This window comes from Ammospiza nelsoni, chromosome 14 (assembly GCF_027579445.1).
Source record: "Ammospiza nelsoni isolate bAmmNel1 chromosome 14, bAmmNel1.pri, whole genome shotgun sequence".
Classification (NCBI taxonomy): Eukaryota; Metazoa; Chordata; class Aves; order Passeriformes; family Passerellidae; genus Ammospiza; species Ammospiza nelsoni.
The window spans coordinates 13,457,463-13,471,363 of NC_080646.1; the positions used below are offsets into that span (position 1 = coordinate 13,457,463).

Sequence of the window (13,901 nt, forward strand, 5' to 3'; positions counted from 1 at the left end):
CCCGGGACGGCATTGCCGCCATCCCCTCCTCCCCGGGACGGCATTGCCGCCATCCCCTCCTCCCCGGGACGGCATTGCCGCCATCCCCTCCTCCCCGGGACGGCATTGTCACAGCCACACGGCGCTGCTGGCTCCCCTCCGCTCCAACCACGGCGTGCTGCGAGCCATCACTTTGTTTCTGCCCTTAGACAAGGTGGACTGTATTCTATAGAAAAAACAGAAATGAATGTCTAGCTTAAAATAGCACTACTGTTAAGTTGCAAACGAGTTAGTGTTAACTTAGTACTTTTTCAATATTTCCAGTAGTTTTGACAGAATTTCTTAAGAACTCCATTAAGAGTTGGTTGAGATGTGTTTTCCTTTGTCAGATTTCTCTGTGATCCGCCTGCAGTCCCCTGTCAGTTTCCTGAGTGTGTAGTTCACATGAGAAGTCCCTGCTGAATTTAGAACATTTGAATACTTGGAAGTAGACATGTGCTTAGTTGCTTTACAGAATTTGTGCCTAAATCTACTCCTAATAAATGTGGAGTATTGATTAGGTCCTGTTTTCAATGAGACCTTCAGAATCAAACCCATGTGATTAAGTCTCAGTGTTTGTTTAACAGCGGTGTGCAGACCAGTGTGAAAAGGGGAGTGACCGTATACATAAACTGGATCTCAAACAGATGAAAAGTTAGCTAATATGGGGCAGGATTAAATTACTAGTGAGTGGAAGTCTTGTGTCTTGCCCTAAAACAGAAGACTGTCTTTGTTCTAAAGTGACATGCATGCTTTAATGCTTCTTTTTGGGGAGGGAAGCAGTTCTGAAAGCTCAGTGCCATTTCTTGTCTCTGGACTGCCATGTGACTTTCTCCATTTACCAGTTTTAAAATTGCCCCTGTACTTTATTTTCAACAGCTTACTTGAAGCAAGTGAGTTGGAATTGTATCAAGGAAGAAAGTTTGAAATTCTGTGGCCAAAAAATTTCTTTTAGACTGTAGGGGCAGATGCTCCTGCCACCGAAGCTGCGTTTCTGGTTATGTACTTTGTTCGGTAATTTGGAAGACTTAGCATTAGTATCATTACTTACAGAATTAAATAACTTTTCATTTCAAGACAGAACAGCAGCAGGATTTGAAATGTTTGAGTTTGGCAAGAAAAGGCTTGTCTGTAAAACAATGAAATTGCGTTGGGGAAATACAGTGCCTCCGTTCAGCTGTGGCGGGCTGAGGTACACTGCGAGCTGTTGTGAGCTGCAGCTGCATTTACCATCAAACACTGAGCTGCTGCCGATGAATGTTTTGTTTTTAGTGTCATGGAAACTGTGAGCCAAAGAATGGATATTCTATTCATCTGGGAAAATAGCAGTTCATTGCATAAAACATCAGTTGCTTCCAAAGCAGTTCTTAAAATAGACTTTGTGAATATAACCCTAGAAGTAAAAGTGCAGCAATTTAAATGACCTCGGTACTGCTTTGGTTTTTTAAAATTAGAATATATGTGTGAATTAAATAAACACAGAGGTAGTGAAAGTTCCAAGATACAGCTGTGGCATTGAACTCCTACAATGATTCCATGTTTTACTTAACTATACAATTTTTAATTTAAAGAAATGCAGAAACCCAGATATTTCAATATCAGTCTTAATCCTTTTTATGACTCTTCTCCAAATGGCTTGCCTAAGGAAGGATAGTTTTGGTCATCATTCAGAATCATTTGCTGTTTTGTACAGCAGAGTGCAAATCATAAACTCATTGCAGAGACCGGATATCGAAGAGAGTGCTCTCATGGGCATAGAAGGAAAGAGGTACAGATCAGTGTTGTGTGGGTTTTTAAATGCATGAGCATTTTTGCAGAACCAGTATGTAATGAATAATTAAGGGACTTAATTCAGTTGAATTGGAAAGCTTAAACTTAGTTCACTAAGTTTTGGTGTTGAGGGGAAAGTGTGTGTAAGAGGTAAAGAGAAACCAATACAGAAAAAATAGGTATTTGAAGTAATTGCAAAAGTAAGCTGAAGAAACTGGAAGTAATATGACCTGATGGAAGGTGGGGGCAGAATTGCCAGTTGCAGGATTTCAGAATCCAGGATTTTAGAATGAATGTGATACTGGTAAATAGAAAGAAACCCTTGCATCCAGTGAAAGCACTGGGATTCTTTCTATTTATTGCTTTTTGGCTTAGGTTTGGTTGGTTGGTGTTTGTGGGCTGGTGGGATTTTGTTTTGTTTTAATTGGGGATTTGGAAATTAGGTGCAATATTTTTGGTCTGGTGTAAGGTGTGCAGGGCAGAGGTGGATGGTCTCTGCCCTGCCCATGCTGTCTCTCCTGCAGCTGCCCCTCCCAGACCCCAGCCTGCACTGGTGCAAGGGGCTGCTCCTGGCCAGGTGCAGAACTTTACATTTGTTATGGTTGAATTTTATGAGTTCCTGTTGGCCCAATCCTCCAGGTTGTTTCTGTTTCTCTGAATGGTGGTCCTGCCTTCAAGTATGCCAACTGCATCTCTGAAATTACAGTCTGTAAAAACTGTTTCAGGGTGTGCCCTGTGTTTTCCTCCAAGCTGATAAAGACTTTAAGCAAGAAAGGTTCCATATACACTGTATAGTTGGTAATAACAGAATTATAAATGCAGGGAGAGTGAAAAACAAGGTAAATTTAAGTTGAAAAAACTGCATGAGAAGTAAAATAGGTGCTTCAGATGCTGAGACTTAGATGAGTTACTCAGAACAGGATCAGGAAAAGTGTTTTATAAGTGTTTATGACTGTTTGATATCAAGTGTAGTTGAAAGCTTACAGCAGAGATAACAGCTAGATATGAAATGGGAAATGTCTTTGAAATTAATCCTTGTTTGTGTATAAAAGGCTTGCACAATAATACACAGAACCTGTTCTATAGTCCAGGGAGTTGAAGTACAAGCAGGTAAAATAGATAGAAAGATATAAAGCCCTTGTGGTTTTACTTTCACTCATTAATACTGTTTAGGCTTACAAGGAAGATTTTCACTCTGCAATACTTTCAGGGACCATCACCACATAACACCAGGGTGGACATTTGGCCTTTTCTAGTCAACACCTCAGGAGGTTCCCTGTGGGATTTGCCAAGGCCACAATGCCTTTTGCAGAGGTGCTGGGGCAGGCCAACAGGAAGGGCTGGGATAATGGAGGAATGTGGAAAGTTTCTGTAGCTCCTACCCTCCCCCTGAAGGGGAAATCCACTTCCAGACTGCAGGGCCTTGTCTCAGTCCTGCACGTGGCTGAATAAGAGGCAGTTTGCTTCCCAGAGTGCAGTTGAGAGCACGCCACTGAGCTGTCTGCATTTGTTTCAATCTGCCAGCTCTGAATTTCCGGTAACGCATTCAGATTGACAAGCTGATACTTAAAAAAAAAGGTAAAAACCCCTAAAGCTAGGGGTGAGGTTTGAGTCATGTTGGTGTTTCCGGTTGCATTTAAAACATTATCTGATGCCTAACTTTCACTCCCTTAATGCATTCTTATTTCAATAAAGTAATAAGTTTATTCTTTTAAAAAATTCTTTTTAAATGTAGCCTTTTTTTGTCAAATGGTTTGTTATCAATGCACATAACTTACAAAGCTGAGGTACATTGATAGTGTACTGTGCCATCTTACAGTGAAAAAACACACCTTTCCCACAAAATCAGATTGAAGAGTATTGCCATTAGCCTACTAATTCTTTATTAATAAAATTCCATTTCAGTGATGTCATTATTTACGAATTGCTATCAGGGGAATAAATAGTTTAGGTAATCCCATTTACTTATTTTAAATAGTGTACAAAATGAAACTTCTTACAGAGATCTTGCACTTTATGAATATTCTAAGACTTAGTAAAAACCAGCCTTAATATCTGAGATAACCCCTTGCTTTATATATTTTTGAAAAAAAAAATAATCCTTTTGGAGTCAGGATACCTTGACCTGCTGATACAGATGTGCAGAGCATTAGTAATTGCTTTTACATTCTCCTTGCTGTTGTAATAGAAAGTATTTAATCATTCTTATTCGTGTCACCATTTCTATAAAATAATTACCAATATTGCAATGAGCATTCCTTTTATTCTTAACATGCTGAGGAAAAATGTTTTCCTTATCTGCTTTAGGTCACTTAAAGCCTCTGTAAAGCATGTGTAGCTAAGCAGAGAGGTAGGATTGATTGATATATGAAGGTTTTGTCTTTAGTGCATTGAGCAGCTCCCCCTGTTCCATGGTGTTTTTAAACCTGAGACTTATGATCACCTTGACTATGTCTGCACTTGGGTTATTGTTCTTAATGTTTCTTCCACATGTGTTATGATCTCTTATAAATAATCTGTTATTTAAAACTCCAGTGTTCATCCTGGAGGTGCCTTGGCAGTAAGGCATTGGTGTTTTCATTAATACATGGAGATGTGAGGTGCCTACAGATGAGGGATGGTTTAGAGAGATCTGTGGGTTTGATTGTTTTTTCAGTGGATAGTTAGAAGTTCATTCTCTGTGTAGATGCAATACCAGTTTGCATTTCTGCAGGCTTGTGCAGTTACCATCAGTGGTTCAGGGCTTGGGAGGATTGTTTTCAATTTTTGGACATTCCAAAGTCCCATACTGTAAATATTGCTTTTGTACTAAAAGAAGAACACCTATTCTAAGCTCCTAGCATTTGAAGTGCTTTGCATTACTCTAGACTACGTAATTATTCTTTCTGGGGTTTTGTTTCATGTTCTTTTGGCTTGATGCACCTTCATGTAATGCATGTGAACAGTCAGGAGTTTCCAGCCCCTAACCAGGACATGGCTCCTTCCAGGCACCATCTCCTCAGGATTCCCCCTCTTGTTTTAACAGGTAACTTGGTTATTCTGTGGTACCTGTGGGAATTGTTTCTAGAAGAAGTAATACTCAGGAAACACTTAACATGTTTTGTCTTCCAAAATGTGTTATAGCATCTAATTTGTGTTTGGGGTTTGGTTTTCTATATTGTTTTCCTGTGTTGTTTGGTTCTTTGGGTGGTTTAGTGGGGTGTTTTATTTCATTGATTTTTTGTTTGGGGTGGGTTTTTTCCCTGTTGCTGGTTTGTTGGGTTTTGTTTTGTCGTCAGTTTAGCAGCTATTGCTGGTCTGGACCCGACAGATTGAAAATTCCTGTTTTGCAGACCTCTGTCTCTGCAATTGAGATGGCTGTGAGGGGTGAAGTTAGAAAAGGTTATGCAAGTCATTCAAGTAAGAACTATCAGAAGTTCTGCAGCACAGGTCCATTGTATGCAGTTGCCTTGTGGAAGATGGTTATAAATGTTTGTGGTGTTTGTGCCTGTGTTTATACACACAATGGGCAAGGGGGGAATCTTTCTTTGTTGACAAGCTGACTTTTCATATTAAATGAGAATCAACAGATCTTGGATAGTAAGAGAAGCTGTAGATACTGGCAGAACTTATATATATGTGAAGTAATCTAGTAATTTGTAGTAAGTAGTGTCACCAAAATAATCTTTTAATTGGAAACAGGTGTAGCATTTTGTTGTAAAGCGTGGATTCTCTATTCATTTCCAATTAAAAAATCCTCTTGACTTTAGACTTAAGAATGTAATTGACGTTCTGAGTAATTTTTGTCCTTAGATCTGGGACAAATTCCACACCAGGAGAGCAAGGGATGCTTTTCAGTTAACTCTAAGTAGCAGCTTTGCTAGTTACTTAAGAATTTCAGCTAAATCCCTTGGGGATGAGGTGGGGAAGATGACAAAAAAAAAAAAATTGATAAAGTGAAGACACTTGGATACTCTAGAAAAACAAGGGATGGATAGGTGAGTTAAGTAAATGTATACGACAAATGGTGGCAGTGTGGAATGGCTATGTGTTCACATGCAAACTCACTTTGGTTGTTGTTTTCTGGATATTCTATATCCCTGATCTCCCTCATTTTTAGTACATTTTTAATCTGTGTCTCACTGGGTGCTCTCTCTATGTGCAGCACACATCATGGGTTAATAGAGTGCTACCATTGATAATGGTGAGGTTAGCCCGGGGTAGACATAGTAGTGAGGATTTGCAAGTGCATGGAACAGCTCTTCAGGAATTATTTGGTTTGCAGATAGTTGCCCACATATGCTTGGGGGAGGAAGAAAAGAAAGTTCTTTCTTCAGGTTTGTCCTCCCTCTTCCCTCAGTTACTGCTGTGCATTCTTCCTGCCAGCGCCTTCAGTGCCTTTTAGCCTTGCAAACATTTGATTTGTTATTCAGCTCAGAGTAAACCTGCTAAGTGGAGGGACAGGAATAGTACTGGGGAAGGAGCCCTCATGGATCAGCCTCTGTTGGAATAGAAATGTTCCTAGTTGACATGAGCATATAAATTACAAGTTCATAGGGTCAATCCAAATATAATGTGGAATTTAGTCCACCCTTACCTCCTGTGTATTTGAAGTACATAAGAACATTAATAAATTGTTTTTATAGCACAAGATCTGTGCAGTGATCTGCAAACTGACAAAATACTCCATCTTTTCTTAGATGTACTTACAAATCAATGGGATGGAAGTGTCAAAGGCATGTCTTTGAGAAGCAGGTTCTTTAGTACCTCTTCACACACTGACATTATTTAAAAAAAAATATTGTGTTAAACAAGTTGTGAGAAATCCCTTGACTTCTGTGTTTAACATCTTTATAAATATACTCAAAGATTTATTGCCTGGTTGGTTCAATCAGTAGAATTTTCACAGTGAAAGACATCTGCAAATGCCGACACAACTGTAAGTATAAAAGCTTCTGATCTTTTTAGTCTTTGGAAAGCAAACTGAATGTTTTTTTTCCAGATCATCTTGTGCAAATGTTAACAAAAGCAATAATTCAGTATCCGTGCCTAAATTGCAAAAGTTATAATGGGAAGTTGATTACAGGTAATTCCAGCTTCAGTTTTTTCACATTTTGGATTATTTGGATGTGAAAAGCAGTTCTTGCTCCAAATAAGTAATTGGACTTGATAACAAAAGTATGATGCTGTCTTCTTACAAATGAGAATTTATGGCATGGAGAATCCTAGGAGATTACTGGCAGACCTGAGATTGGACTGTTAAATCCCATAAATTTCATTTAGAATCACAGCCCTTACTTCTTGATAATCATTAGTTTTGTAGGATCTCAGTCTTGCAAAATTTTGGCCAAAAAAGGAGGAGGGAGCAAATCTGTAGTGTTAAACCCAAGTTTTGCTAAAATACTTACTTCTGCTGTCTGGGAAAATTGGTCTTACAAGATGTCGCAGTATGGGGGGAAAAAAACCAACATTTATTCACTAGTTGCAGTCTGTACATACCATTTTTATCATGATCATTGTATTTATCATGAGACTGCATTGCTGATCAAAATTTGGGCAAGGCATTTCTGGCTTAAGTATGTTTGTTGTTTTTCTTCTGTTACTTTATTAAAATTCTGCAGTAATAGGATTTTATTGTGTATTAATTACTTATTAAACTTCAGGTTAAAAATGTGTCCTACAAGTTTGCAGACATTCTGTACTGTGTAGGTTTGACTGCTTTATTAAAAGGTGTGAGCGTGGCTGAGTTTGCAAGACTTGGAGGGATATTGACTGGAGGAGCTGCCTGCAGTCAGAAGTCTGAACTGAGATGGAGCAGTGATGAGATAAAGGCTGGGTTAGGAAAGTGATTACGGCTGGGGACCTGCTAATCACTGACCTCTGTAGGGATCCTGTAGTTTATCACTAATCTCACTTGCACTTGGCATTTTTCTGTGTTGCTGCTTCATTGTTCATAGCTGAGTGAGTAATTTGGCTTGGAATGAACAGGAGGAGGGTGCTGCAAGTCCAGCAGCTGCACTTGTTGGCACTGGCTTGTTAAACATCCTCAGTGCAGCCAGCAGCATGCTTGGCACACATCAGCCAATAATACTTAAACATTGTCATGAAGAGAATAGGAGGTCATTTGTTTTAAACCATTTCTTCTAATTGTGTTGCTCCAGATCTCTGTTTCATTTCCAGGAGTTCTGGGGCTCGAGTATCAGAAGGAAAAATGCGTGTTGTATTTTTATATGTACTCACAATATATACATGTGTGCATTACAGGTCTTTAAAGTGCTAGACAGAAGATACTAAAACTGGGACAGCCTCTATTAATGAGTAGGCTATATAGCAGTAGAAAAGGAAGAAATTATTCCTCTGCTGCCGTGGGAAATGCATAGATATGTAGTAAAAATTTTTATGGCTGTATGTGTCAGTCTTGCCTCAAAGAAGGCAACACACCAAGTCCTAGGAGCAGAGATGGATTTGTGTTTTAACCAAATATAATTTTTTTTTTACTGTATTGAATAATTGCTGAATAAGAATTTCTAATGCCAGCAAAATTTAAAGAAATAAAGAGTGAACCTACAAGAATCTTATTCTATAAACCTTGTGTACTTTTTGCCTCATGGTAATTTGGAAAGCAATATTGATTAGTAGCAAAATATCTATTTTGTTGAAGGTTTTTCTTGCATCTTTTGTATGTGCCAGTGTAGCTTGTGCAGCTTGCTCCTTGTTACATTTGATCTGCATATGAAAAATTATTTGAGTGTATTCATTCTGTGAGTAACAAAGACACATACTTTGCTGGATGTGGAGGGGGAGAAAGCAGTCTGATAATTGATTTCTAACTGAATTGAATTGAAATATTAAACTGAAAACACCACTTTAATAACTTGAAAAGAAAAAGAAGTTCTCAAACTTGTCAACAAAGTTAATAAGCTGATTTTTGGGTAGGCTATCTGTGGGGACCAGTTTAAAGTGTTACATTGAAGAAATGATGTTTAGAAACTGTAAAAACACGTTTCAGTGTTCACTTAGAGCAGATTCTCTGTACAAGTAGGGCAGACATACTTCATGTCTGACAAACAGAGCAGCTGCCAGCTGTGGTCACTGTGGCATTCATGCTGGATGATAAACATTGCTCATTAAAAGACGTTGTTGCTTTCCATATTGCCAACCACACAAATTCTTAGCAATGCACAGACAGCTCTTCAGTTTGTAAAGGGTTAATTCTGTGGGAATTGAAATAATTTTTTGAGAGTTCTGTCATCTTCTCATAAGCCAAGCATTTTCTAGAAGCAGTGGGAAAAGGCTGTTTGATACTGGCAGGCATTTATAGCACAATCACTGAAGTAGTCCTCAGCTGAGTTCATGCAGTGCTGTTTTCAGCTCACTATCACTTTGCATCTTGCTGTTTCAGTTCCTTCTGTGTTCAGAGTATTTAGGCTGCACAGCTGTTATAGTATAGATGGATTGTGGAAGACAATTCCTCGTGTGGTATTCATAGGCTGTGTTAAGTTGTGAGCATATCACATTTAGACAAGTGATTGCAAGAGAAAAAAATTATTTACTAAATGCCTATTAATGTTTGAATTGCTAGAGAATGTGTCAGGGTTTTAAATTTATGCAGTTGGGAAATATTTGTGGTTCAAAATGTCTAGTGGGATTTTCTTGGTTGGGTTTCTGTTAACTCCATAGTCCCTGAACTTTAAGCTTGTTAGGTGGTGACTAGGTCCTTGAGATTTTTTGTGATAAAAACACATGAAACGTCAAAAAAAAACCCCAAGGCCCAACAAGACACATGAATTCCAAGTTATTAAAAGATTCAAATGCCTTGTGAATTGACCTGTGCAAATGTATAATTTTTGCATATAAGCAGCTCAATTTTTTAAAAATGTCTATTGCTTTATTCCAAATCAGCTTGGAGTGCACAACTCTGGAGCCACTAGGATGTAACCTGAAGAAAAGTTTACCATGATGCTACTTTGTAAGCAAGGCATGGATTTTGCTTTTAAAATGGCAGCATCTAGCTTTTTTGTTGTGTGAAAATAAAATCAGATCTGAAGAGGAAATAAACTTCATCTGGGCATCTGCTTTACCTTCCCAGCTGATAAGTCTGCACACTGCCTTACCTCCATCTCTGCACAAACCTGTGCAAATGAAAGTGTTCAATAAGGATTTTGTCATTAATAGTGTTTTTGCTCTCTTTCTTCTAATTAATGTTCAACAACGATTTTGTAATTTATAGTGTTTTTTGCTCTCCTTCTTTTAATTAATGTCGGGTGCCACAGTGATAAGTGTCCTTATGTCCCTGAAATGCTGAGCATTGGTGTTTCTGAATTTGCAGCTGCAATGCAAAGGAGACTATTGCTGTCTGTGTAGTGGGCACTGACTGAGACAAGACCTGAGAGAGGGCATAACAGACTCAGCTGCAAATCTTGTGGGGTAAGCCTGCAAGTCATTTCAGGGTCTGCTTTGGCTCTCAGTGTCATTATTTTTAGAGTTTGCGTTCTCATAAGCACTGGGACTCCAGTAATTTGGGGTTTTACTTTAACCTCTACATTTTTATTCTCTTCTGTCAATCTCTAGAGAGTATGAGTAAATAAGAAAGGTACTTCATAAGCTGAAAACCACCAAAGGGATTCTGCTTTGATACATTTGGCCATGTTTATGAACTTCATTGGATGCTGGAGACTGCCCATGCATTGATCACAGAGTGTGTGGGACCTACCTGTTTGTGAGCCATGCAGGAAGTGTCATCTTCTCACACCTGACATTAGCCACCTTCCAAGTACTTGTGAAGTAGTGCTAAGTATTTTCTCTTTTTGTTGAGAAGTAAACATCACCTGTGGCATTAGCTTACAAAGGTTTTGTGCCTGGGCTGGAGCAGCTAAGTGTGTTGAGATGACAACAGCAGTTTGAAATCTGTTCTCTATCACCTTTCCACTGTGTTGGAAGTGAAGCTGTCCTGTGATACGGCCAGGCTGGGAAACGTTGGTGTTTTCTCCCTGGGGCTTCAGAGGCTTCACTGCTCTCAGATGTGCTCTGATGGTGCCCAGGATCCCCCACCCTCCTCTGTCCCATCCTTGTGCTGTGCTCACGTAGAGATCAAGCTGCTGACCCTGCTCCAGTCCCACCCAGGGACCACAGGGTGCAGCTCCATGGTTTGAGAGGGAACCAGGAGCAGGACTTGACTGTGGCTGTTGCTGTAGTGTGTGACTGCTCATTTTGGGTGTTTAAAAAATGTGTACCTTGAATATTATGACACTATTGCAGGTTTGAGAGTGCTTGAAAGGGGAATGTGTTTGGGAGACTGTCTGTGAAAGGCCCTCTCATGGTTGATCCTGGGTTGTTTTCCAAACCCTTCATTGAAAAGCTAGGGCATTTGAACTCAGATTAAATGTTAATTTGCCCAGCTAATTTTTGATAAATATTTAGGCACTGCAGCATCAGAAAGCTTTGACTTTTCCTGGTCACTTCTTGAAACCAAATTTACTTTAGGTTGGGCTGTTGGAGTAAGCTTTTCTCCTTTAATATGAATCTGCCATACTTTAAAAATTATGACATTTAAATAACACGATTTTATGCATTCTTATCTAACAATTTCTTGCTTGCTGCACAAACCATAATTTAAATCATAATTTTTCTAGCCTCTGTAATTGACTCTTGTACAAATATTTGTTTTAAAGCCTGCCTGGAATATTGCATGCTTCAGTCAAAGTTGTTTATCATGTGATATGAGATTCTCATTTTCTGGAAAGAAAGTGCTGAGTCTGGTTTAAAATGAACAGCATGATTCATCCTACTACTTATAATTTTGCATGCTAGGTATTTTATTTGCTTGGTGCTTGATAGATTGTTAGGAGCAAATTGCTTCAGCAGAAAAATGTTAACTTTTTTTCTCCCTTTGTTACAGCAGAGCTGCCATTTTTCAAGCAAACTATTGTTGACCATACCATTGGTAGCTATCATGATGATAACCTTGCAGAGATGTTGTTCCATGAGATTCAGACTTCCTCGTCCTCCCTGCTTACACAAGATGCACTTTTAAAATGAACAGAAAGCATACTTTAGATTTTCCTCTTATGAAATTGTATTTAGGGATTTCTAGCAGTAAGAGAGAAAAATCAAAAAAAGCAAAGGAAGTCCTATTCTTGAAGTGCAATTGCAATAACATGGAGCTATTTATCACTGAAATGGGAATGTGAAAGAGGCTACTTTTTCTTCTTATTAGGACAGGATAACACACACATCATTTGCAAAGGGAGTGCCTAGTTGGGCGAGATAGCATTCATTTTCAAATGGGTAGATCTGCTTAATTAATGCTTGCCTTTGGATAAGGCTCTGAGTGGTGGTACAGGGTTTTTCTGAGCCCTGACTGTGCTGTAATTAGGGCAGGCACATGCACTTGGTGCTTTTTGTTACACACAAACTTGATGAGTGTCTGATGCTTGGCATTGTTCCGTGGGCTTCTATTAAAGATTTTTTTCAAAGTGTAGCTTGATAAACTTCTGAGCTCTACTGGAGAAGCTGCACACTGAGTTTTCATATACAAACATGCCATTTTGGTGGCATACCTAACAAATACAGCACTAAATAGATTTTCTGGAGCTGCCAAACCCATTGCTAATGTCTTGTGACCTGAGGCAGCAACATCAGAAGGCAGCCTCTGCACCGTGTTCTCTATGAGCTGCTTACCCACAAAAATTGCATTTGCTGTCTTGCCCAGTTGTATTGCTTGAGTTTGGTGCCTGCTGATCTGTACATGAAACAAAAAGAGATTTAGGGGTGAGTGCCAAGAGCTGAATAAATCAGCTGTGGTTTAAGGGTGAGTTTTAGTGTTTTAAATGAGATTTTTGTTTGATTTTCATGTGGTTTGATTTTGTTGCTCAGTATATTAATTGTCTAAGATGGATGCCAGCTAAGTGTTACTTTCATGTAGGAAGGAGAAATGTCTAAAAGTATCTCTACCTTTGCTTGTTAATAATGGAAATAAAATGGAATTTTGCCTTTTGTATTTAAACATACTGAATAGGAATATTTTATAGTATCTGACTGGTTACAAAAGGAATTTAATTAGGTAAATATGTCATCTATCATTGTAGTGTTGTTTGAACATGTTAAACACAGATATAAAAACCTGATTTTATTCATGCAACTTAATGTTTGTGAATTTATTACGATGCTAATAGATTTTCTGAATTGCATAAAAGGACAACTGATGTGGATGTCTAGGAGATTTTAAAAATAACCAAATTTTAAATTTCTTTCTCTTTTAGGAAAAACCTCTGACAGAGGTCCATTTCCACTGTATGGTAGGGATACAGGCTTGCCTGGCTGTCAAGTAAGTACAGAGTTTCTTCATTTCAGAGTGATGATATTCTTCATGCTATTTTAATGAGCCAGACTAAGAATACTTTGATCATTGTTTAAAAGTTTGTTTTGAATGCACAGGAAGTTTGACTGCTTAAAAAGTATAATTAGCATGTGATTACATTCAGTGTCTGTTGATAAAGATTTAAATAACTAGTATGTTTATAATTCTAAGAAATTAATTTATGTTTATTTTCTCAAAGAGGAATAATTTTTTAATTTTACTGTAGGTGACTATTTCCTTTGAGCTGATATTTTCAGAAGTATCTTTCTAACATCTAGCATATGAGTTTGACATCTCGGTTTTCAGTCTTTAACTAGTAGCTTGGGAAGTGTGAATGGGCAGCACCATGTGGCAGTGCTTCCCCTATTAAGAAAGGATCATTCTCACAGCCTTTACTACTTCTCTGCAACGCAGATGTGGCAAACAAAGACCCATTTGTAGCTGTATGGGTGAGCTTTCAGCAACATTCTCCCAAAAAGCAGTATAGCTCTTTACCTGAGAGTTATGGGCTTCACATTACTGCCAGTCCAAACAGTAAAACATTGTATTAGTGTAGTTACTATTGTTGAAATAACTCTGTATGTACTCTATTTAAATATAATAACTTAAATTTGGCATTAGTTTGGAATCAAATTAATTTCCACATTACTCTTTCATTAAATAAATGCTTTGTATTGGGAAATGGTTTTATGTGAACTTTGCAAAAAATTCCACTCTGCTTTGCACTAATGAGTATAATTTCTGTTGTTCAGTTTCTCAGTGAGAAAAATCCTTT

The 13,901-nt window shown here is 38.4% G+C and overlaps 1 protein-coding gene across 9 annotated transcripts in view; it reads left to right on the plus strand.

Annotated features, from left to right (window-relative positions):
• Positions 1-13,901, plus strand: part of TCF12 (transcription factor 12) — a 159,488-nt gene that overhangs the window by 76,837 nt on the left and 68,750 nt on the right. For all 9 annotated transcript variants that reach the window (XM_059481975.1, XM_059481974.1, XM_059481978.1 and 6 more), the window contains one exon: positions 13,029-13,093. In XM_059481975.1, coding sequence (XP_059337958.1) covers positions 13,029-13,093 — 65 coding nt within the window. The remainder of the gene's footprint in view (positions 1-13,028; positions 13,094-13,901) is intronic.